The 25,710-nt window shown below is 40.5% G+C and overlaps 1 protein-coding gene across 6 annotated transcripts in view; it reads right to left on the bottom strand.

The window, feature by feature from the left end:
* RNF144B (ring finger protein 144B) overlaps nucleotides 1-25,710 on the bottom strand; it is a 142,026-nt gene that overhangs the window by 43,980 nt on the left and 72,336 nt on the right. For 3 of the 6 annotated variants that reach the window (XM_043449654.1, XM_043449659.1, XM_043449653.1), the window contains exons 2-3: nucleotides 18,895-18,989; nucleotides 17,624-17,827 (exon numbers count right to left, since the gene is read on the bottom strand). In XM_043449654.1, coding sequence (XP_043305589.1) covers nucleotides 17,624-17,827; nucleotides 18,895-18,930 — 240 coding nt within the window. In that variant the 5' untranslated portion in view covers nucleotides 18,931-18,989. The remainder of the gene's footprint in view (nucleotides 1-17,623; nucleotides 17,828-18,894; nucleotides 18,990-25,710) is intronic. The other 3 variants (XM_043449657.1, XM_043449656.1, XM_043449655.1) reach the window with 1 other exon arrangement.

The following is a 25,710-nucleotide window of genomic DNA, read 5'->3' as shown; positions in this document are numbered from 1 at the left end:
GTTTTAGCTCTTAAATTAGGTCTATAATCCATTTTGAGTTACTGTTTTCAACTGTGAGGAAGCAGTCCATCTTCACTCTTTTGCAAATGGATATCCAGTTATCCAAGCACCATTTGTTGAAAAACTATTCTGTCCCCTTTGAATTGCCTTGGCACCCCTGATTAAAAGCAACTGACAAAATGTGAATTTACTTCTGGACTTTCAGTTCTATTCTATTGATCTGTCTGTCCTTTTGATGGTATCACACAGTTTTGATTACGATAGCACTACAATAAGTTTGAAAGCAGGAAGTGAGTTCTCCCAACTTTATGCTTCTTTTTCAAAATTATTTTGACCATTCTAGGTCCATCAAATTTCCATATGCATTTTAAGATCAGCGTGTCAATTTCTGCCAAGAAGACAGTTGAGATTTCGATAGGAACTGTGCTGACTCTGTAGATCCATTTGGGGAGTACTGTCATTTTTAATAATAGTAAGTCTTCTAATCCACGAACATGGGGTATCTATTTAGTCTTTTTTAATTTCTTTCAACAACATTTTGTAGTTTCAGAGTATAAACTTTGTACTTTTTTTGTTAAATTTATCTCCAAGGATTAATATGTTATTCCTTTTGATTTTAAGTAGAAAGGTTGTCTTAATGCCATGATCATATTATTCTTTGCCAGTGTATAGAAATACAGTGGATTTTTGTATTTTACATTCTGAAACCTTGCTAAACTAGCATCAGTATATTTAAACTCTCAAAATGATTTCAATGTGCAACCAAGTCAGAACAACTAGGTTCAACACCATCTATGCCCTCAAGTCTAATGAAGGAAAACATGTCTATCATTATCGCCTTTACATCATTTGGAAAATTCAGAGGCATGATCTCCATAGGAAGGAAGGACTCCTTTCTAATCAACATCTTCATAAAGAATACAAGGGGCTTCCCAGGTTGTGCCAGTGTTAAAGAACCTGACTGCCAATGCAGGGGACATAAAAGACCCAGGCTCGATCCCTGGATTGGGAAGATCCCCTGAAGAAGAGCTTGCAACCCATTCCAGCACTCCTGCCTGGAGAATCCTACGGACAGAGGAGCCTGGCAGGTTATTCAGACTCGGGTCACAAAGAGTCGGACAAGACTGAAGCAACTTAGCACACAAGCATGCATCAACTAGTCCCAGAAGAAACAGTAAGGGAAGTTTAAAGGGGAAATTGTATATGCAAATTTTAAGTACCTATGAAAATTTAAAGTATCTTGAAATATTTTACCCTAAAATAGTGCTGTTCCTTTTTCTTGAAAAGGGTACTAAGTAAGATCTACCCTGTATGTCTGAGAACAGTCATTCAATATAGGAGATTAAATCTGGGCCCCAGTCAAAAGTACCTCCAGTTCCCACCAGGCAAGAGTGATCAAACGCTTCTATCTTTATCTCAAGTGATCATGAAACATCTAAATTAAGAAACTTAGTGACAGTAATAGCTCTGAAGAGAAATCCATTGGAAACGCCGCAGTCCTGTCCAGTCCTCACGATGAAGCCAATTAAATCTGCTAAACTGGAAGAGCGTTTCAAGTCAGAGCGGGGAGCAGGCACCGGGAGCATAAAGACCTGCTTCCAACAGGAGTGACTCAATAACTCTTCCGTTGACCTTTCTGAAGTCTTCCCTTTGGTCTCACCTGTGCTGCCTTATTGAACAGAGGGAGGCCCCAATTCTGATACTAGTTCCAAAGAGATCTATCTGTGCCAGGTGCTACCTTAAGACACAGTACACTCAGAAAAGCAACCAACAGTTCCAGAGGAAAAAACAAAAACAAGAAAGCCTGCCAAGTTTGCATCCTTCCATTTCCTCCAAAGAACCATTAGACCTCAGAACCGCCAGCCCTCAGCTGGCCCCAAGGCCCCGGGCAACAGGGCCAGGTCAGGCAGTGAGAATATAAGCACATCCCAGATGAAACATGGGTGGATTCCACTGAACTCATTTATCACTTTCTTCCTCCTCGGCCTGTGCCCCTGTAGAGTCCCAGTTTGAACTCTCAAGCAGCTCTGACTCTCTCAGAATGCACACGAGGTCTCAGCAACACAGAAAGGAAAAAAAAAACAACCCCAATTATTAAAGGGTCAAGAAGCTCCTTTGGCCACGATGTAAGGCTGTGCAAATTATCTGCATACAATACAACCGTTCAACCAACCTAAGTAAATAACTGGAGAATGCAGGGCTTACATTCTACTAGAGAATTCAGTGTATTAGAACCACACCATACAAAGCGTAAAAGGGTCAATGGACATATAGATATGTGACAAAGCAGGGAGTGTAAAAAGCTAACGTTAGAATCTGAGAGGTGGTGGGAATATAGATACTCACTGTTGAAATTCTTTCATCTTTGTTGTATGTTTGAAAAATTTCATAACAAACATGTACAATTTTTTAAACTAAAAAGAGAAGTGCCATTCAACTAAATTTCAGCTATTAATGTTCCTTAAAGCAGGAATTATGTGTGTTATATTTTATATAAGACTCCAATATCTGTATTAGTATTTAAATCAGTGTTTGAGGAGTCTATAGCAAAATTAAGTCTTATTAATTAAGATTAATGGGTATAACATCAACACACAATTATCTAAATTTTGAAATTTTTAAAAAGAATATTTACACTGGGTAAATGAGAAAATGAAGCTAATTTATTGTCAACTCCGTTTTTTTTCTACAGGATATAATCTATAAGGCCAGCGTGCATAACTCACATCAATGACCCAGAAGCTGAACAACAGTGATGCTGTTAGCTTCCTCAAGAGGATACTCTTTCTCTACACGGAGTGATGGTTAGGAATTAGGTATCCTCGCTCTCGAACTATGATGCTGGCGAAGACTCTTAAGAGTTCCTTGGGCAGCAAGGTGATCTAACCAGTCAGTCCTAAAGGAAATCAGTCCTGAATATTCATTGGAAGGACTGGTGCTGAAGCTGAAGCTCCAATACTTTGGCCACCTGATACAAAGAGCTGACTCGTTGGAAAAGATCCAGATTCTGGGAAAGATGGAAGGCAGGAACAGAAGGGGATGACAGAGGATGAGATGGTTGGATGGCATCACCAACTCAATGGACATGAGTTTGAGCGAGCTCTGAGAGATGGTGAAGGACAGAGGAAGCCTGGCGTGCTGCAGTTCATGGGGTCACAAAGAGTTGGACATGACTGACAGACTGAAAAACAATCCTCGGTTTAGTAACAGACCTACTTAGTTGCCTTAGGCAAACTTCCTCCTTGGCTAGAAGGAGAATTTATCAGATTTAAGAAACTTGAACTCTGTAAAAGTTGGACAAAGACCCACAGCGGCTAGACTGAAGATAGCAATCTTGTTTTATTCAAAATTAACTTGAAATGATCTTAGTCAATTATCCATAGCAAAATCAGAATGTCTAGCTACATATAAATTAGATGGTAACAAAATTGCAACTATTCTCACCTCATAATTTTCCCTTAAGACTTTATTCTGCAAACATGTGAATCTCTGACATTTCCTAAACAGCAAGTGTCTAGAACCAGGAGGGTTTCATGTGCTGCCTTTTTTTTTTTAATTGCTACAATTTGAACCAGTCTTCCTTTTTCTTCTCTTAGGCTTACATAGGCCTACATAGCTAAGACTGCTTTGACTCTCTTGTTAAATTCTAATCTAGTTACTATCCTTGAACTGCCTCTTTCCAAATGCTCTAAGTTAGCACCATATTCTACCAAATTAGACTATCAAAGCAAAGATCACAAGTCAAAGCCACATAACCAGTTATTTCAGAAATGTCTGTCAGTGGTCACAAAAGAGCCAGAAGGAGCATATTATTTCATAGCACGAGACAGGGAGCGACTGACATGTGCTTCACCCAGGGTGCTCTGCAAAATACCCTGGACCAGGGCATCAGAACCTGCTGGAGAAGGAACTGAAACAGCTCGCTGGGCCCCACCCTCAGAGTTTCTGATTCAGTAAGTCTAGGGTGGGGGCTCAAGAATTTATCATTCTAACAGGTTCACAGCTGCTGCTGATGCTGCTAGTCTGAGGACCAGCGGCCTAGAACTGAAATATTCATTACACGAGAGGCAGGAGAAGATGACGATGGGAATGAGAGTATTTGTCAAGCTCCTGTGATAGCTGTGGAGTGCGTCTAAAAATTATCTTATTTAATCTTCACAGCAATTCTGAGATGGTATTATTCCCACTTCACACAGAGCAGTTCGGTAACTTACCCTCCCCCACGTTCCCATGACTGGTAAATACAGGAATTGAGATTTAAGCCAAAGCCTGATGGAGACACCATCCTTGCTTGCATCCCCCCAATCTCACCATGATTTCCATGTTATTAGAATGAAAGCATGAGAAAATACTAGAACCTTTAACAAACTGAAAATACTCCTATATTGTTTCCTCTGGAGATTATCAATCCCATAAACCATAAAGTTTTTTAAAGACTAGACACCATTCCATATTACAAATGATCTGTATTTCACACAGTACCCAGGAAAGCAAATATTACAGCTATAAAATTTTTTCCCAGTTGCAGGAACGATCTTTTTGCTTTAGTGCCTCATTCATTAATTACCCTCAGCACCCAGGAATCACTTGGAAACAACTAGAAGACTAACATTCTCTAGGGAACACTAGTAACTCCACAAGCAAGATGCAGGAGGAAGGTGAAAGAACACCCATTTTTGAACTAAGTAGTCTGGGCTTGAACTCAGTTTCAGCATCTGAATATATACTTAGTGCACTTGAAGCTTCCAGGTCTTTGTAAACCAAAGCTATTAAACTCTAAGCCCTTAGTTTCCTCAAATAACTTGCCTGGGGTTACAGAGTTGAAAGTTTATAGCATCCCTCAATCCCTTCAACCTGGGGCTATGGCCACCAGTCAGATTAGGCATGTCCATTTTGGTCTCTGGAATCCCTTGAGTTTTTTAAAATCATTTGCTATTTACATCTTCTTTAAAATAACCTTTTATGTACATTAAAAAAAAGCTGTCAGTTTTGCCTTATAAAGATACTGTCCAGTTTTAGAAACTTTTAGGGTCATAAAAACCTAATACGGGCCTCATCCATTATTCATGCTAACAAAATTTAGAGAGTACATACAATGTGCTAGGCAGTATGTTATATATTTTCACAGATTGTTTCTTGTCTCATCCAAGCTACCCTATGATTCAGGAACGAAGACTATGGATCTTGGGCAAGCAACTTAATTCTGCACTGGTTTCTTGATCTGTAAACTGCAGGGAAAGAGGAAATGGGGGGAAATAGTTCTCTTGCTATTGCAAGAGAACACATATTTCCAGGTGGCATAGTGGTAAAGAATCCGCCTGCCAATGCAGGAGACGCAAGAGATGTAGGTATGATCCCTGGGTGGGGAAGATCCCCTGGAGGAGAGCGTGGCAACCCACTTCATTACTCTTGCCTGGAAAATTCCAGGACAGAGGAGCCTGGCAAGTCCATGGGGTCACAAAGAGTCAGATACGACGGAGCACACATGCACGCATGCACACACACACACACACACACACACAACCTAGTAGGTACTCACATGCTCCTGCTTGTCCTTCCTAGATTTCTTTTTTAAAGGGAAATAGAGGGCCAAAAAGATTGAATGAAAATCCTACATTCATGTGGCTAACAAACACACATGCTTTCCAGAAGAGGTGAACCAAAAGGACCTCCCTACTGGGGATGGGAAATGATTCGAAACCATTGAGGCTTTCAGTTAACATAGAGCTATCTATTTCCGTAAAACAGGGCACTGAGTGTGTCCAGCCTGATTCCAAGAGGTCCAATGTGCATCTGAAATCCACATCGTAACCAATCTTTTATTAACTTAAATGTTCAGAAAATGGTGTTTTAGAGGTCACAACTGTTTCAGCTGTCACTTGTCTAAACTGTTTTGTTTCTTTTCCTACTTAGTAACGTCTTGTCACTGAACATAGAGTGTGTGTGTGTGTGTGTGTGTGTGTGTGTGATATCACATCTTTTATCACCTTAGGACCACTACTGTGTTACATTTTCTTTCATTCATGTCTCCTATGTGTATACTTTTCCAGACAAGGCCCATTGATATAACCTGATAGTACCATGAATACTAACGCGTAAAATCAGTTAAAACTGTCATGGCATTGGACAAGCCATCCATTTTTTTAGAGACAGATTTATGAAATGAGTTTATTTTGCTGCAATTAACTTCCTCCTTTAAAAAAGGAAGCCTAGAGTAAACTATGAAACATGTTTTTTTCACATCAGATTAGAGAAGATGATAATTTCGAAAAAATACCCAGAATGTCAAAGAAAGGGTTTTTTTCTACACCATTGGTGGGAATGTAAACAGGCCTAACAGTCTGGAAAGGCAATGTGGCAGCACATGATGATTTAAAATGCACATTCCTTTTGATTCGGCAATTCCACTTCTAGAAATTCATCTTAGCTATAATTTCACATTTATGTAAGTACAAAAATGTTCATTTCTTAAGAGCAAAAACTAGCCCATCATTAGTAGGGGCTAGTTAGATAAAATTTTGATATAGTCATACCACAGAACATAATGCAATACTTAAAAATGAAGGGAGATTTTTATACTCTTACACTGAAACATGTCCACAAAACACTAGGTTAAATTTATTTTTAAAAAAAGAGTTACAGATCCCATTTCTCTATTAAGTGATGTCTATGAATATATATCCATCCATGTATTTCTATAAGGACTTCCCTGTAGCTCAAACTGTAAAGAATCTGTCAACAATGCAGGAGACCCAGGTTTGATCCCTAGGTCGGGAAGATCCTCTGGAGAAGGGAATGGCAATCCACTCCAGTATTCTTGCCTGGAGAATCCCATAGACAGAGAAGCCTGGAGGGCTACAGTTCAGGGGTCGCAAAGAGTTGGACACGACTAAGTGACTAACACTTATGTATTTCTGTATTATTAACACAGAGAAGGAGTCTAAAAGAGGGTACAGGTGAACTGTTCATATCATCAATACTTCGAAAGATTTTCTGTTTTAAAGTCAGTACATGTTAACACTTAAGATTAGAAATTGGTCTTTAATTTTATTTTTTATTTTTTTTTTATTATTTTTTTTTTTGGTCTTTAATTTTAAAAGGAGAAAACAAAAATGGAATAGGAGAGAAGACAATAAAAGCTACTGAGATGTCACCGTATTTCTAGTAATTAAATTCTCTACCCCCATCAGCATATAGGAAGCTGATCACCACAATCTCTGCATTGGGCTGAGGTCTCAATCTAAGACTGAAAGCCATTCTGAATTGACAAGTGAAGAGAAGAGAGAATTCAGCCAGCTTTTTTTTCTCACTCTTCTGCTGGGGGCCTTCATTTGCCTGTTGGCTTCCTATTTCTATGCAGATAAACGAGGAACAAAAATCTTCCGTGTGTCATCCTGCAATTACTGCAAATGCTGAGGAAGTACTTGAAGTTAATTGGAATACCACCTGGAGCTGGCACAGTTGCCCCTCCTCATCCTAGAATTTTTAGAAATGGGCAGTTGGGTGAATGATTTGCTTGGGATGGCTGAGTGGGGCTCAAAACATGAACATACAAATCCCTCCCCCCAAAAAAACTGTTACACTAACAAACAGGCAACTATGGTATATATACTTCATGGGCTTTAAAATGGAGATATTTTTAATGACCGATTTGGGTCATTATAAAGATGAAAAGTGAAAGTACTTGGAATGACACCTCGCCCTAAGTTGGATAAATGCTTGCTGCTGCTATTATGACAATAACAATGATGATTAATGATACTTAGTTGCTTTCCTGCATTTCAGCTCTCGGTGAATTTCAAGTCCAGGTGGGACAAATGACAATATACCATCTTTTCATAACCTTCTCTGTGAAAAAGAAATTAAATCTCGTTCCATATTCTAGAACTACCCTCTACCCTGATACCACATGGTTTTCTAAGAGAAAGCAGAAAAGCCTGAAGTGCTTGTTCAACCAATGATCAAAGTCAAGAATGTTGTGCAAATGAAGCTTGCTCCAAAAGAACTGTGTCAACCAAAGCAGGGGAGGGGGGAACAAATTGATTAATATTCCCACATTGGGCAGAGCACTGTGCGTGAATTTTTAATGAGTAACCTTTTTCTTGTCCTCTAACAGACAGATAACCTTCATTCAAATAATACAGGGCCAGTGAGTAGGAAAAAAATTAGATTTCAACCAATTTTATTCTAAGGAACAGAACTCATACTAATAGGCTCGAATTTATAAAGAGCCAGTCGTGTGTGCTCAATTGTGTCCAACTCTTTGCGACCCCATGGACTGTAACCCACCAGGCTCCCTTGTCCATGGGATTTCCCAAGCAAGCATATTAGAGTGGGTTGCCACTTCCTTCTCCAATAATTTATTTAGAAACAGGCTTCAACTCAATGCAGAAGAAAAACAGAGTTTAGAATTAGAATTTCTAATCACTGACTAGCCGGTGTTATTGCTTGTCTCAATCCTGATGTTTTCAAGCAAAATCTAGATGATTATAGCAAAGGCAGTAGAACTTCACATGCCCGCTGGAGTCCAGGTACTGTACTCTGTGCTTTATCTAGATTATTTACTGCAATCTCTAACCTTAAAGGTTATAGATTTATTATTTTCCCTATAGTATACAAAAGAAAATGAAGACTCAGACTACCCAAAGACATAAATGGCTAGCACCTGCTGGTCCAATCCACTACCATTTCTGGCCTGGATTATCATGAATGTGTTAGTCACTCAATCATGTCCAATTTAGAGACCCTGTGGACTGTAGCCCACCAGGCCCCTATGTCCATGGGATTCTCCAGGCAAAATTACTGGAGTGGGTTGCCATTTCCTTCTCCAGGGGATCTTCCCGACCCCAGGTCTCCTGCATTGTAGGCAGATTCTTTACCTTCTGAGCCGCCAGGGAAGCCTTCTAAGAGTTTCCATGCTTCTACCCTGCCCCTGTAGGCTGCCCAGGTGGCACAGTGGTAAAGAATCCGCCTGCCAATGCAGGAGATGCAAGAGACTTGGGTTCCATCCCTGGGTGAGGAAAATCCCCTGAAGAAGGAAATGGCAACCCACTTCATCTTCTGTGCAGCTGGCCGGGTAAGTGTGACAGTTAATTTTATGTGTAACTTGACTCAGCCACAGGATAGCCGGGTATTTGGTTAAACATTATTTCTAGGTGTGTCTGTGAGGGTGTTTCCAGATGAGATTAGCATCTGAATCGGTAGACTCAGTAGTTTCCCACGTTCTCCAGGTCTTTGCCTACATACAGCCATCCCTCTGCCTCCATGGGGTGGGTTAGTTTCAGGACCCCCGGGAAGATAACAAAATCCGCAGATGCTTGAGTCCCTTATATAATACGGCATAGTACTGTTGACCCGCTGTACCCTTGCGTTTTGCATCTGCAAAATACAGAACACTGACTATAACACAGTCAGTGAGACTTTCCTGACCACCTAAGGTAAAATAGAAACACCCTCTCCTTTCACTTTCCCTATCCCCCTCCCCTTGCTCTGTCTTCGGAGCCCATATCATCATCTGACTTCTGTACTTACTTGTTTTTGTCTGTGCCTTTCTCTGACATGTGACTTCTCTAAAAAACCAGACCCTAATCTGATTACTCACTACGGAATCTTCACCATCAGAATGATGCATGACACAATAAACCTGTGTTGAATAAAGCCCAGACAACCAGATTTGACATCTAGTCTCCTGAATGTCAAGCCATTTTCTGGCATTCAGGAAAAGAACTTCTTCCATCAGAAGGGTGGGGGACTGAGTCTAAGGTGCCTTCCAATTCCAGGACTGTGATGCCAAGACACCATCATTAGGGACTTACAAATAAGGTTCTCTTTGCTGCTCTTTCCTCCGACTACATTTTACCACTCTCCTTGAATAAGGACGTGGTAACCATTAGGCAATGGATGAGATCATAGGTCCAGAAAGCCACCTCCCCCTTGCGTCATCTCTAATCCATTTCTCAGGCTGCTACACTTTTGCTCTTAACTCTCAGATGCTATCTGACCTGCAGTTGCTCAGTTGTCAGTAGAAAAGCAGAGTACCAAAATTTGTGCTTTTAAACCAGCAGCTTACCTGACAGACACAAAAGTCATCATAGTTCTATCATTAAAACTCTAAACAAGCGTAAGCAGCAAGTATATTGAAATCATTTGCAAACAAAGACAAATTCACCGACTCACTGTCGATCATCCAAGATAATAAAATTAAGGGCGAGCATAAAACCAACGTTGCCAAGTCCATATAGTTTAGTACCAGAAACCAACAGAGCCAGAGCCAGACAGGGTGCTGACCTGGCAGAATTTACTTCTGCCTACTTAATACTAGAAGAAGACAAGGGAATCCAGAGAGCTAGGGATTTTTAAAGCATCAGGAAAGGCTGGCAGGTCGTATGACCAGAAGAGTCATACTAAGTCACTTCAGTCATGTCCGACTCTGTGCAACCCTATGGACTGTAGCCTTCCAGGCTCCTCTGTCCATGGGGATTCTCCAGGCAAGAAAACTGGAGTGGGTTGCTGTGCCCGCCTCCAAGGATCTTCCTGACCCAGGGATTGAAACTGTATCTTTTATATCTCCGGCCATGGGGTGTCTCTTAAATCTCCTGCTTGTCCATGGGATTCTCCAGGCAAGAATACTGGAGGGGGTTGCCATGCCCTCCTCCGGGGGAGCTTCCCAACCCAGGGACAAACCCACATCTCTTACCTTCTGCATTGGCAGGTGGGTTCTTTATCACTAGCACCACCTGGGAAGGCCAGAAGAGGGGAAGGAAAATTGTTCTAAAACACTGCTGGAGTAAGATGCCTCGTTATTTCCTACAGTTCCATAGAATTCGCAATAAAAGATGTTTAAAATGATACTAAATGTATCAAGACAATAAATAATGCCATTATGATATTCTTATTGGGGGTTAGCAGCTCTTAACAGTATTCATAGTTTGAGACACTCTTCCATGTGAATCTTTTGCATCCACCAGAAATGCATTCTTCTTTTCACTTTCCAAGTTCTACTGGGTTTTTGTTTCTCGTCTAAGTTCTACTTGCAGGTCTTCAGTTGAAACATCCAGCCAGGAGCCACTCTTTGGACAAACCCAAAAGAGAAACTTCTCTTTCTCAATCCTAACTTCTCGTCTGTGGGTGTTACAGAATAGCAGTGAGTTGAAATCACCTATATACCCACCTCTTTATAAAAGGCTAATGAGGAAGCGAGTCAAGTCTTTACAGGATCCCTTCCTCTAAAACATTTCTGAAAAACAGAACAGCTCAGCATCCTGACAGAACTTAGGAAACAGAGGATTAATAACGTTACTTTACCAGGGGCTTGGGACTGTGCTAACTGCTCTACAGGGATTCCCTCTCTTTTTTTAAGATTTTTTTTTCACATGGACCATTTTAAAAGTCCTTATTAAATCTGTTACCATATTGCTTTTGTTTTATGTTTTGGTTTTTTTGGCCATGAGGCATGTTGGATCTTAGCTCCACAACCAGGGATCGAACCCACACTTCCTGCATCAAAAGGTGAAGTCTTAACCACTGGACCACCAGGGAAGTCCCCGGGGATTCTCCTTGGATGCTCCCTATAACACTCCAAGATAGGTACTACCATCCACTACCCTCCCTTCCATGCTACAGGTGAAAAGCTAAGTTTTATAGAAGCCAAAGAATTTGCCTAAAGTCATACACCAGTAAACAGCAAAGCCCAAACATGAGCCTGGGTCTTCCTAGCTCTGTATCTGCACTTTAACATGGGACACTGGAAGGGAGGGATGGAGGTGGGAGCAGAAAAATGACCTTCCCTTCTCTTTATGCAGATATCGGTTTGAATCCAGGAAAGAACCACTATTAGTTTTTTGCTTCATTTGAAGGTGCTAAGTAGCTTCAGTCATGTCTGACTCTCTGCAGTCCTAGGGAGCATAACCCACCAGACTCTTCTGTCCATGGGGATTCTCCATGCAAGAATACTGGAGTGGGTTGCCATGCCCTCCTCCAGAGGATCTTCCCAACCCAGGGATTGAACCCATGTCTCTTGCATCTCCTGCATTGGCAGGCAGGTTCTTTACCACTAGCACCACTGGGAAGCCCTACACACAGTACACAGTCGATGTGGGTGCACATATGTGTACGTATGTACTCAGAAACACACACACATGCATGCATGCACACACAGCAAATCTTCCAAACTGTCAGTGTCTCCCAGGCCATATGTGGGCTTTGCTTAAAGGTCACCCAGCAGGCCCCAAGGAAAAGAAGGGCTTGGTCTAAAGAGCTTTATATTTCCTCTCGCTTTTTTCAACACTGGAAAATCCATTTGGCTCTGAGAAATGAATAGTAAAAGGAGCTCTAACTACTTAGGGCCAACAAAATGTAATGGAAAAAAGGCAAGAATATGGCTGGACTTTATTTTCTTTTTGCTCAGCACATCCTGTCTTTAATCTGAATGGTAAATAGGCCATGCCAACATACCAACTCTTTTCAGGTGAAATAATCTAGGTTATAAAAACAAGCAACAACTGTGTTTTCATTATTCTTTAATTCATGGCTGACAGAAATAACTTCCAAAATAAATGAGAGAGGCAAATATTGCTCACAAGGGAGCAACCCACAAATTTTCCCTCCTTTGATAACCGATTTTGGTGAAATTTTTTTTTCCTTTCACTTGAATTATAATTGTGTGGTATTATCTGAAAGAGTGTGTTGCAAAAGCTAGGGAAGGGGCATTTAAATCTTTTTATTTGCATTATTTAAATCCACAAGGGGAGGGGAGAGAGAGACTTTTTCCATATTATTAGTTAGTGGACTAACATCCCTAAGATATTTGTCCTTTAAGTTCAACAAGCAATCCTTGTTGATGCTTGGTATAAACCAACACAATACTATAAAGCAATTATCCTTCAATTAAAAATAAATAAATTTTTTAAAAAAACTTTAAGAAAAAAAAAAAGAACAAGTAATCTTGCAACACCTCTCTCTGTAACCCCACAGCATCAACCTCTTTGGCTGCATGATACACCTAAATGATTCATGACCTCAGTCATGCCAATGAGCGCCCCACCCATTTTTGTCCTGGATATTTAGCTTCACTTCCTTTATACAATATTTTCTTCTCTATGCTAAATCTGAGCAAAAAGTCTAACAGAAACTATCTTCCCAAACAGAACATGGTAAAGCTTCCTTTTAACAAGAAACTAGATACATCAAAGGATTATTTGAAGCAACATCTGTCACATTCCTTTCTCTGGATGTCATTAAATCAAGAACTACCTCCAAAAAAAAAAAGAACAACCTCCATTGAATAAGTTAAAGCAATATTCTTCCATGCACTGGCTGTGGGGAAATTAATAGGTATTCCACTTAAAAAAAGGAGGGGGTAGCATTGGCAGAACAGAAATACTTCATCAGAAGTTCAACTGCGTCCCCTTGCTTTCTTTCTAATCACAGGTTTCACAGAGTCTCTAAAATGCAAACATGCATCGCAAGCCTCCGAGAGAGGAATAGAAAATACATCCACATCCAAGCTAATCTGACTCTGAAACACTTTATGCAAGGATCCTCTCTCACAGAGCTGGAGGTTCGCAGAACACATGTGGGTTGGGGAGCAGCTACTCACGCCAGATCTGAGCTGGCTAACAGCCAGTGGGCAAGTCAGACATCTCATCTCTGTCCATTCTGCTCTCCCCAAGCATACGGATCACAATGCTTCTTAGGGGAAACAAGACAAGGATAGAATGGAGCAAAGTTCACTGAAATGGTGAAAATACAGCACCGTACCTAGAAGGAGAACCATTACATGCAAACATTCCTCTCAAGAGAGGGGCAAGAGGGAGCTCTCTTAGCAAGACCATACTAAATACATCATATGCACAAGAAGGCTTTCCCAGCCAATAACTGGGAAAATGTCATCCAATCATACCTAAAATTGGGAATTAGGAGTATATGGTTTATTTTAAGATGTCACAGGCTTCTTTTCAGCCTTGAAAACACAAAACACATTTAATATCTTTAATCTGAATGCAAATCAAAATCCGGCAGGATCAGACACATTTTAAACTAGTATTTTTAACTGGTTTTTAACATCAGTAACCCTTAGACACATTTTTTAACCGGTTTTTAAAAAGAAGAAAGAAATAGAGCTCTATCAAAAAAAAAGTTAGACTAGTATCTCAGGTGAAGTATTTCAGGTATGAATTGCAAATTTATAGACACTAGTGTAATCAGACACGTGGTACTGGTTGTGCTCACTCAGTCATGCCTGACCCCTTTGCGACCCCAAGAACTGCAACCCACCAGGCTCCTCTGTCCGTGGGATCTCCCAGGCAAGAATACTGGAGTGGGTTGCCATTTCCTTCTCCACAGGATCTTCCTGACCCAGGGATCAAAGCCACGTCTCCTATATTACAGGCAGATTCTTTATCCCTGATCCACCAGAGAAGCCCGATAGAGCTGACTATTTTGATAGATCACATTGGGAAGCCAGGGGAGGTTCATATTTATGGCTATGTAGAGTTCCCAAGTCACAAGCCATCTGACCTTCTGCTTTTGCATACACCCCAACAATGGGGATGTATGGATCTAGATGACAGAATAATCTAATTGTATTAACCCCCTACTCCCAAACTGCTGAAGGAGAAATAAGCACTAGTTGTGCGGTCTTCAACTGGGATCTTAGATCTACGGAAACAATAATACACTGGTGTCAGTTCCTTGTGAATATGAAACACGGCCTTTGTGTGTGTGTGTGTGTGCACTCTTTGTCCAACACTGATGCACAAATTTGACGTCTGCTCTATGAGATCTCTGAAAAAGTGAATCCCATATCCTGCTTTTAAACAGTAACTTTCAGACAAAAATTTCCATTCTGGCTTTAACCAAACGTTGCTTCTGACTCATTTGTTTCAAGGATTAGCAAGGGTCTGAAAGCAACGTGAGAAAGTCAAAGAAAATAATTTTGAAGCACAAGACTCTAAAACAAAGCAAGACCAAAGGAAATTGAAGCTGCCCCGTGATGACAAGGCCATTTCCTCACTTCCTGCAAAGCAACTCACACTGACAAGATGAGGAAGAACCAGGACAAACACCCTTTTAAACTAAGGATGGATTAAGAGTCGACTAGGAAAAGTTGGGCATCTACTTAAACTAAGCTGGGCATCTCGGCCTGGTAGAGGGAAGGCCTGATGCCTAAATTAGAATAATCACCATTTGTTTTTGCCTTGGGAGGCCTTGAATGGTCTGATGGTTAATATTTATTATACAATGAACGTAATAATCACCGAACAACAAGTTTTACAAGTGAAATTTGCTCAGTTGTGTCCAACTCTTTGTGACCCCATGGACGATACAGTCCCTGGAATTCTCTAGGCCAGAATACTGGAGTGAGTAGCCTTTTCCTTCTCCAGGGGATCTCCCCAACCCAGGGATCAAACCCAGGTCTCCCACATTGCAAGCGGATTCTTTACCAGCTGAGCCACAAGGGAAGCCCAATCACCAGACAAATGTGGGTTTGATACCCCTGACTTGTGAGGGAAATTTTTTTCAAATTTGTGCATCAATGTTGAGTAAAGAATACACATATACACTTACTGAAGCCTCCTCCTGTCTACCCAATTATCACTGAAAACCCTGGCCCCATACCCCTAACCTCCTGCTCTTTTTTTCTAAGCCCCTATTTCCCACCACTCTATAGGTAACTTACCTATTTATTATACTTACTATTTATCATGTAACTCCTTTGATAGAATATAAGATCCTAAGAGCAAAGAACTCTGCTGGGTTTTGTTTTAAGTGCTACATCCCAGTGCCTAGAACAATTCCCAGGACAAAGACGCTGCTTACTAGACACCTAGATACGTGTTGAATGAAGGGATAAATGACACTATTCTTTGCCATCTTTGGATGCTACAGTTCAAAACAAAAGGAAAGGATTTTACTCGCTTTCCCTTTTTACCTAAGAATTACTCCAAGCTTTCTCTCTACTCTAATTTTCAATCCAAAAGAATTTAAGAAAACTTATATAAACTAGCTGGAAAATGTGTCACGTTAGTTGAATCAACTTAGAAAAAAAGAGATGGGGTAAAATTTATTTCACCTTAACTATCTTTTTAAGCATGCTTAGAGAAAGGCCTTTTTATAAATTATTCTAGAACTTGCTAAATAATTCCTTTCTTCTCACTCCCCTTGATTTGCGCACTGACCACTGTAACTAAACTGGTCAATTTCCCTCACAAGTCAAGGCTATTAAATCTACATTTGTCTGGTGATTATTACATTTACTGTATAATAAATATTAGCCATTGGACCATACAAGGCCCCTTCCCAAAGCAAAGATAAATGGTGATTATTGTAATTTAGGCATCAGGCCCTCACCCCACCATGCTGAGATGCCCAGCACTCTTCCAAGTTGACTCTTAATCCATCCTTAGTTTAAAAGGGTAGCTGATTCAGCTATAGCAATAATAAAATGTGATATCATGTTTTCCGGGGGGGGGGGAAGGGTTGCTGATTCAAACACACAGGAGAGAGGTGAGTGCGTAAAGAGAAGAAAGATCATTCAGTTCTGGGTCTATGAAGACAGGCCCAGAGAAGCTATATCTTACTACGTTTTCAATTTTTTATGAAAAATTTACCGTGATTTGAAATTTCCCAACGGGCGATACAAACAAAGATGTGTTGAGGCCAGGTGTGGCCCAAGGGCATCAGCTTACAGTCTTTTGTTTAAAGCCTCAGGTCAGACAGCACTGCCGTCAGAAGCCCCCTCCCACTCCTAAGGCAGGTGAGGGTCTCCTGTGGCGTGCGGCGTCAAGCCACCCCGGATTCCACCAAACCCCTGTCCAGTTCCTTCAACATGTCCATCTTTTCTGTGGGGAGCTCTCACTAGCACACAGTAAGAGCTCCAAAAGTGCTTGAAGAAATGAAAATCTGAACACGATCACCTGGTTCATACTTCTAGAAGTCTCATGGAACCCATCAGTCCTATCTTTATTCTTTAACCATTGGGTCCACAGGGTCGCAAAGAGTCAGACACGACTGAAAATACTTTGCACATCCTTTAACCAACCAACCTTCAGGGCTGCATGCCATCAAGGGCACCGGCACGGATACCAAAGTGTCAAACTAAAAGAGACAAGCCCACCCCTGAAGATCTATAGGGTGATATCTATTATGAGGAATAAGCAGCATTCAGAATATTGTGAAAACGGAAAAAAAATTAAAAAGCAGATTTGACAAAGTAAAACATTTGCATACTGTGTGCTTTGTAGGAGATGAAAGAAAATTCAGCAAATTGCTATCTGATTTCTCCATCATTCAAAACACCTGATGAGCTTTTTAGATGGTAAATTAAGCCAAGTTAAAAATGTCTCTATTTTGTTCCTTAGCTAGAGTGTTAAGAACAGAAAGGCACAGCTTACGCAACCAATAATTAAATTTCATACACATGTTACACTTTGCCTAAACCCCAGCAACTATCAGACTTAGCATTCAAAACAGTATTTGGAATCATATCCAAACATGGAATTGCTCTTCCAAGCAGGATCATAGGGTAGTCTGGCTTCTCCTGAGCCACAGAAATATCTCCTACACGTTTACAATTTTTCCCTTCATACTTTTTCATATGATGAAAGCATCAAGGAAAACTTACAGCTGTGCAAAAGATGCATCGGCATTCCTGGAGCGTGGTCATCTTGTCCAGAGACTGTTCACACAGGCAGAGTTTGCAAGTGACGAGGGGCGCCAGAGCCAGGTCTCCAGGCGCGGGATTCTCGGCGGCTGTCATGGTCAGACAGTGGAGCCTTCCCACTGAGCCCATCAGCTGGTCCTCAGCCTCCTTCAGTCTCCTCAATCCCTATGGGAAGGCCCAAAGCAGAAAATATCCATTGATACAGCTATTGTTTAACCAGCACATCTGGGCGCAGCACATCCTCCCCCTCAGTGATCTAAGCCTAAAGCGAGTGCATTTCTGAGAACCATGGGCTAAAGAGCTAGCCACCTTGGCAAGCTATCCCTGGAGTTCTGAAATGTAAGGTGACCTCACTGCCCTGACTCACATCAAGTGATCTATGGAAATCAAAATACTAAGAACAGACACACCATTTCGGAATGGCATTGCTATGATCAATTCAACAGACTCAAAAAACACTTAGAACATCATTCAAAAAGTTAAACACATAATTGCCATATGATCCAGCAATTTCACTTCTGGGTGAACACCCAAAAGAATTGAAAGCAGGGACTCAAACAGATACGTGCACACCCATATTTACAGTAGCATTATTCACAACAGTCAAAAGGTAGAAAGAAACAATCCAAATGCCCATCAATGAATGAATGAATGAACCAAATGTGTTATAAACATACAATGGGATACTATTTAGCTTTAAGAAGGAAAGATAATCCGACACTGCTACAACATGGATGAACCTTAGAGACATTATGCTAAGGGAAATAGGTCAGACACAAAAGGGCAAATATTGTATGATTTCATTTATATGAGGTACCTTAGAGCAGTCAACTTCACAGAGACAGAAAGTAGAAAGGTGATTATTACCAAGAGCTGGAGGAAGGGCAAATGGAGAGTCATGACTTAGTGAGTGCAGAGTTTCTGGAATGATGAAAAAGTTCTGGAAATAGACAGTATGATGGTTGTACAACCTTTTGAATGTTGTGTTTATAATGTCACTGAATTATACGTTAAATGGTTGGAATGGTAAATTTTGTTTTGCATATTCTAGCCCAACAAAAATTTTTTTCAACATGGTATCAGTGTTGTGTTCCTCCACACGCATTGCTTTACTTAATCTCTTACAACCGCAATGATCATTTCCTTCACTTTACAGATGAATTGAGGTCCTGAGAAGCTGTGCAACCTGCCAAAGGTCTCAGAGTTTATACACAACACAGCAAAACTCAAACCTCTATCTTCTGAGGCCAAGTCCAGCGCTGTCCCATTACACCAGAACTGCCTCACTGATGGATATTATGTGGAGAGATGGAGCAAGGAGAGACGGCTATAAGGGGAAAGAGAGAGGGGAAAAAAAGATGGAAGGAGACCTGAATTTCATGACTACAACTATCATAAGATCACTGAAATTGTACAAGAATAAAATCTGTCTCTACATGTAGCATGACTATAGGAAAGGATATTTCTACACCAAAAAACAAAAATTATAATGGAAGCCCTTCCATTAGATTTTTATTCATAATATCTTTAAGAGGTTAAGATCATTGTGAAAATAATTCTCCTACATTTTCATAGTTTATATCACATCAAGAAATTTCATTTCTGATTAAATAAAAGCAAAATCTTTAAGTTCTTACTATTTTAAAAGAGTATGAGTGCTTAGTCAATCAGTCACATCTGACTCTTTGTGACGCAATGGACTGTAGCTCTCCAGGCTCCTCTGTCCATGGGGATTCTCCAGGCAAGAATACTGGGTGGGTTGCCAAACCCTCCTCCTTAAACAAGTATGGGCAATTCTGATAAATTTGGCCACAAAAATAATTATATCCTCTCCTTCCAGAAGATCCAGACTCTCTTTCTCCCAATTTTCAGGCAAAAGAAATTAATTTACATATTCAGCACTTGTTACACAGCCTCACAGTGGCTTAAGTCTCATTATATTAGTATGAAAGTACTAAAATAAGGGAGTGAAAAACAGACTGAATTAGATAGAAAATCTATGAGATCTAATTGCACTAACCTTCTTAGTGTCATATTAGAAAGAGTCAGCAGATTCTAACTCTAGTAACCTGAAGTGTTTAAGGTTTATCACCTATTCCTTGAGAAGTAATAGAAGATCTGATTAAAAATAAATTAAAAAGGAAGCTAATGAATGATTGGCTTCCAATTCGATAGGTATTTCTTGGGAAAAGACCAATATGGCTCAAGACACCACGCTCTTATTCAATTAACTATTGGTGATCTATTATTCAAGAGCAAATTAAATTCAAAACAACCTGCACATCAAATTCAGGATTTTGGAGTTAAAAACAACAAAACCTCTTTAGGGTCAATTACAGGTAAAGGTGAATGATTTTACTTCTCTCCTGTCCCCAGGTTATGTTTACACAGCTACTACATGTTTTCTTCTCAAGACTTCCTCGTTGATAACACACATCATCTTACCAACAACCTATTTTCATCTGTCTTTTCCCAACACTGCTCATACAACACATTCTGAATTAGTTTTCCCCTCAAAAAGAGAAATCCCAAGTCACAGGGCAAGAAGAAATGTAGCCAGCAAATGCTTCCTGAGTACGGAAGATGGGAAATGACACAGACCAGAAACATCCCACACCACAAATGTCAATTACACCAACAGCCTGTTTGGAGAAAGCTGTTGAGAATAGATAAATCCTGTTGTTACAAACCCAACAAGAAACCTAGGTGTTCTTCAAGAAAGTCTTTCATTTCTCACAGCCTCAAACTATGCTATTTTTTAGAAGGAGACACGGAACAGGCCAATGTACTTGAAAAACGAAGACACAATGGGATACCTCTTAGAGGTTATGTCTTCAAAACAGTCTTCTTTTAAAGGCAGGGTGAGAAGTTGTATGAAATCAAGGCCATCTGAAATTTAATCTTGTCTCTTGCCATATATATAAGGTTTTACTCCACAGTTTGTGAGTAACATGCCTATGGGTTATGAAATCAAAGTTGTAAAAATAGAAAAATACTTAACACCTCCAAAAGTTTCCTCCTGTCCCCTTTATTTATTATTGTTGTGTTTGTGTGTGCTCTCTGTGTCTGTGATTAAGAGGAGTTAACATACTATCTATCCTTGGCAAATTTTTCAATATGCACCTCAATTGTTAACTATAGGCATAATGCAGTTCCATAGGTATATATTTAGTTACTTAGTTCTCCACTATATACATTAAATATGTAGTTTTTGGTCTGTCAATCACACCTCAGTAAAGTGACTTAAAATTTAATATATATAAATTTAAAATATGTGTATTATATGTATATATATAAAGTTTTTTAAAACATAAAAAGTTCTTACAAAGCAGAGACTTATTTTGTTATGAAAAAAAAAAAATTCCAAGCATTCCAACCAAGGCAGAACTTGTGACTGAGACAGAGGAAAGAAGGCACATATTTCATCTCTTTGAGATGTGAACAATCCAAAACAATTCATCAAAAAGAAGTGATTTATTTTTCTGTGTACAATAACCTCAGTTCCCCAAAGTGACGACTTTCAAACAGTTATAAAGCAATGGAATTTTATAAAAACAAAACCTTAAGTACTGGGCCACTGGATAAAAGAGAATTTGTAGACGAGTGCTCCTTGAAGCAATACCGGGAAGACCCCAGCCAGGCGCCCTTGACCTTTTCCCCAGCAGTCTTCCTGGCACCATCACTGAAGCTGCAGGCTTCACCAGGCATGGTTCAAAAACCTGCCTTTTGATTTCCACTCTGGGCAAAACTAGTAATGAATGTTTGAGAAATGAATGACTCATAGTTGCACTCCATAGAAAAAGAATACCTAACAAGAAATCTTTTCACCATTGAGTTATTAGAAATTGAGCTCTTCAAGCAATAATCAGGAGAATCCCAAAGTCCTCTAAATGTATCTCCCCTACACTTGAGATGTCTGTGAATAACTCCAAGATGTTCTAGTGTTTCTTCATCTATGTCTTAATAAGATCCACTGGTCTCCACTTAGAGAACAAACTTATGGTTGCCAGGGGGAAGGATGGAGGAAGGGATAATCAGGGAGTTTGGGATGGTCATGTACACACTGCTGCATTTAAAATGGATAACCAACAAGGACCTCCGGGATAGCACAGGGAACTCTGCTCAACGTTATGTGGCAGCCTGGATGGGAGGGGATTTGGGGGAGAAAGGATACATGTATATGTATGGCTGAGTCACTTGGCTGTTCACCTGAAACTATCACAACATTGGTTGTTAATCAGCTATACCCCAACACAAAATAAAAAGTCAACAACAAAAAGTGATTCACTGGTCTCCATAACATGAAACCACCCCTGGCAGAACTCACTCCCAGAAGCCTGGCGTGCTGCAGCCCATGGGGTCGCAAAGAGTCAGACATGCCTTGGCAACCGAACAACAGCAATAACAAATGGCCTGAGGCACAGAGGGGACGGCCAGGGGATGACTGACCCTCTCAGGGAACATCCTCATGGTACCCTGACACACACACTCCCTCCAGGTTCCAGGAGTCTTCCCTCCAGAGAGCCCATAACTCACTGTCTTGCTCAACCTGTTTTGCCTCATACTTCACATTTTACCCAAAATAAGAAAGTGACTTGCACATTCCACCCTCCAGCTTGATTTAAGACGGTAACAATTATAATTACTTTTACAGTTATTGCATACAAGTGTGACTGAGCTTCTTCTTGGATGCTAAGAACCCAATGAGAAAAGAATCTGGGTAGAGAACCTAAGAGTCAAGACGGAAAAAAGAGAAAAACCTGACAAGCTGACTTCACGTTCAAATGTTCTGAAGTTGGGAGCAAGGTTGAGGTTGGACCGGGGAGGGCAGGCTTCACCCAGATTGTAGACGTCTCACCTGCTTAACTGTAAGGAGCCACACAACACAACAGACTGGGCAAGGAAGGAAAGTGTCAGTCGCCAGTCATGTCCGACTCTTGGTGAACCCACGGACTGTGAATTGCCCAGGCTCTCTCCAGGCAAGAATACTGGAGCAGGTTGTCATTTCCTCCTCCAAGGGATCTTCCTGACCCAGGGATCGAACCAGGGTCCTGCATTGAGGGGAGATTCTTTACCGTCTGAGCCACCAGGGAAGCAAGGAAGGAAAGCCACTCTAAAACATCTGATTTTGCAATAAATAGCCAGGAAAGGGGAATCAGCAGTGCTAGCTACTCTCTGAGTGTCTCCTGCACTACAAAGCATTCATTATATGAGAAGTAACTACCTTTTGATAGGAAAGAACAGGAAAGTCACTTTTTCCCTCCTGTGTTTTCATTAGAATTGCCAAAGAAAGGAATACTTCAGAAACTGGGCTGGAAAACTCAGGATGTATAAGGAATTTTCATATTCTGCTGGCCGCCTGAAAAAGCAATCTGCTCCAAAAAATGCAGTGGGTGAGACAGCCAACTTTCAAAGTATTTTTAACTAATGTAGTTTATGTCTGTTTCACTACCCCAAATCATAGCTGTTATTCCTCTGTGCAAAAAGATAACGTGATTGGAGAGGATACTGTTTTACTAGGAGACTCATCTGGTTATTTAGGAATTTTTCCACCATCTGCAAAGACTGTAAGACTCAGATAAACTGGTAAAGCACAAGATTAAAGGGACAAAGAGAAAAAGAAAGCTAACACAACCAAAGGGCTGGATATTACTGGTGTAATAGAAACATTAACTTATGTAAAAGTCCAGCTGATCTATAGTGAAGGGTCTTAATTCCGGGCCATTCTAAGAAAGTCTAAGACTAAACAAGACAAGACACGTGAGAGCTGTCAAAATGTTGGCGTGCCAATGCAAGATCCTGAGTCGTCCCTGAAAAGCATTCATAAAAGATACGAATGCTTTACAGGGAGAGGGAGCTGACAAAAGGAAGCATTTTCAGGAAGGGGAGGTGGTGGGGAAGGTGGGGCTGAAGTGCTTGCTACCTGTATCATGGAGAGAGATTCTGAGGAAGCCAATACTGCAGCACAGCAGGAAGGAACAATCATCCAAAGGCCCCATTTCTCTCTTTTTAGGAAAGCCCTCTCGATATCAACTAAGACTGACATGTCAGGCAACATGATCTGAAAATTAGTATTGTGTTAACCTTGGCATTTCTATCCAATGCAATGATTAATTTCACTGCTGGCTCATGTTCTCAACAAAAGCTATTAGTGACTCAAATGGTACTGACTGAATCTAATAAAGTGCTGACTATCATCGGCCATTGGCCATTTGCTGAAGTTTTACCCTAAATACAGCCTGGAATGGAAGGTAGATCAGAAGGCTGGTAGAGTAGCAAGGGCTATAGATACTGGTGGTAAGTGGGGCAAGGATTTATGTGGATCTCCATACTAACCAGTCTTGTGATTCTCCTCCCTTCTTGCATCTTTGACCCACTCTCTGGCCATTCAGGGACTAGATGAATCCATGCACAACCAGTAATATCAGAAAAACAGTTCTAATACATGCCTTGAGAGGGCAAGAATAAATGGGAAGACTCACTAGTAATCACAAAAATGTAATTACTCAAGTATATTTTATATCTGCTTTCTAAAAGGATAATGCTCAAGACCATTAAGTAGATACATCACATATAAGATACTTTAACAGGGCTTCCCACGTGGCTCAGTAGTAAAGAATCCGCCTGCCAATGCAGGAGACGTGGATTCAATCCCTGAGTCAGGAAGATCCCCTGGAGAAGAAAATGGCAACCCATTCTAGTATTCTTGCCAGGAAAATCCCATGGACAGAGGAGCCTGGCAGGCTACAGTGCATGGGGTTACAAAGAGCTGGACACAGCTCCGTGACTGAGCACCACACACATTACACATAAGATACTTTAATCATTAGTTGAAAACAGCAGCAAAGATTAGAGACTATTCTGTAATATGCTATCCCTAGGTATCTGTGGGGATTGGTTCCAGGACCCCTGGAATCTGAGAATTTTGGTATCTGCCAGGGGATACCAAATTTCTTTATATGAAAAGGCCTGGTACCATTGGTCCTCCACACCCATGTCTCCACATCTGCAGGTTCTGCCAACCACAATGCAGGACCCACCAGTAGGAAGGGCTGACTGTATAAACAAACCCAAGAAATGCTTAATTCTTAGAGACCATAGGTAACCTACTCAGGCTTCGTGAGATGGTGGCATTGTTGCAAAACAGTTTATCACTGTGATAGGAAAGGGAACTTCTGTTCTCTTCACCTACCGTTTCACAGCATCCTTCAGGGGAAACCAAGAAATGAAAAAATATTCAGTTTAAAATTCTTCAGTTTTAACATCTTCATCTCAACAGGTTCCAGGACGGTAATAAGATGATAACTCTAGCTTGGAGACCTGGGTTTTTCTTCTAAAAATGGAACTGATATACAAATATATCTCTATTAATTTTTTTGTGTGGATGAAAAGGCCAGATACATCCTTAGGAAGGAAACCCTAAATATTATCAAAAACTGTTTTCTATGTAGTCTCTTTGCTATCTGAAATTATGTAAGGAATGAAGTACATTACCTTAATAAGATCTATTTTCCTAACTGTATTGAGATATCATTGAGAAAAAATTGTGTAACTTTAAGGTATAAAACCCAATGATTTGCTATAGATATGTTTCGCAAAGTGAGTACCACAATAAGGTTAGTTAACACCTCCATCACCTCGGTTACCAGTAATCAGATCTAATTTTTACATTTTTGCTACATGCATGATATATAGGAGAACTATATGGAAAGAGATATGAGGTCATGACCAACAAAATACATGATATTGTGATACGCTCACTCTAAACCTTATGGAGTACAGGACATCTGCGAGGTCAAGTTTTAACATTTGCAAAATGCCTCTCCTTCTGAAAAGTACATTTATTTTTTTTCTTGCTTTCTTTCTCTGTTCTCATCACCACTATAAGGTAAGGCCCAAGAGGCGGAAATCCATTCCCAGATTTCCTAACAAAACTTTCAAAGACGGTAGGAGTGAAAATGAGAATAACAGCTCGATGATATTTTTGACACTGTAATTTTACATTCATCATCATAGGCCCCTCCCCAACCCCACCACTGTGCCCTGCC

The sequence above is a fragment of the Cervus canadensis genome, chromosome 28 (assembly GCF_019320065.1).
Source record: "Cervus canadensis isolate Bull #8, Minnesota chromosome 28, ASM1932006v1, whole genome shotgun sequence".
NCBI lineage: Eukaryota > Metazoa > Chordata > Mammalia > Artiodactyla > Cervidae > Cervus > Cervus canadensis.
The sequence above is the reverse complement of the archived record's forward strand: the minus strand, read 5'-3'. Positions and strand labels throughout refer to the sequence as shown.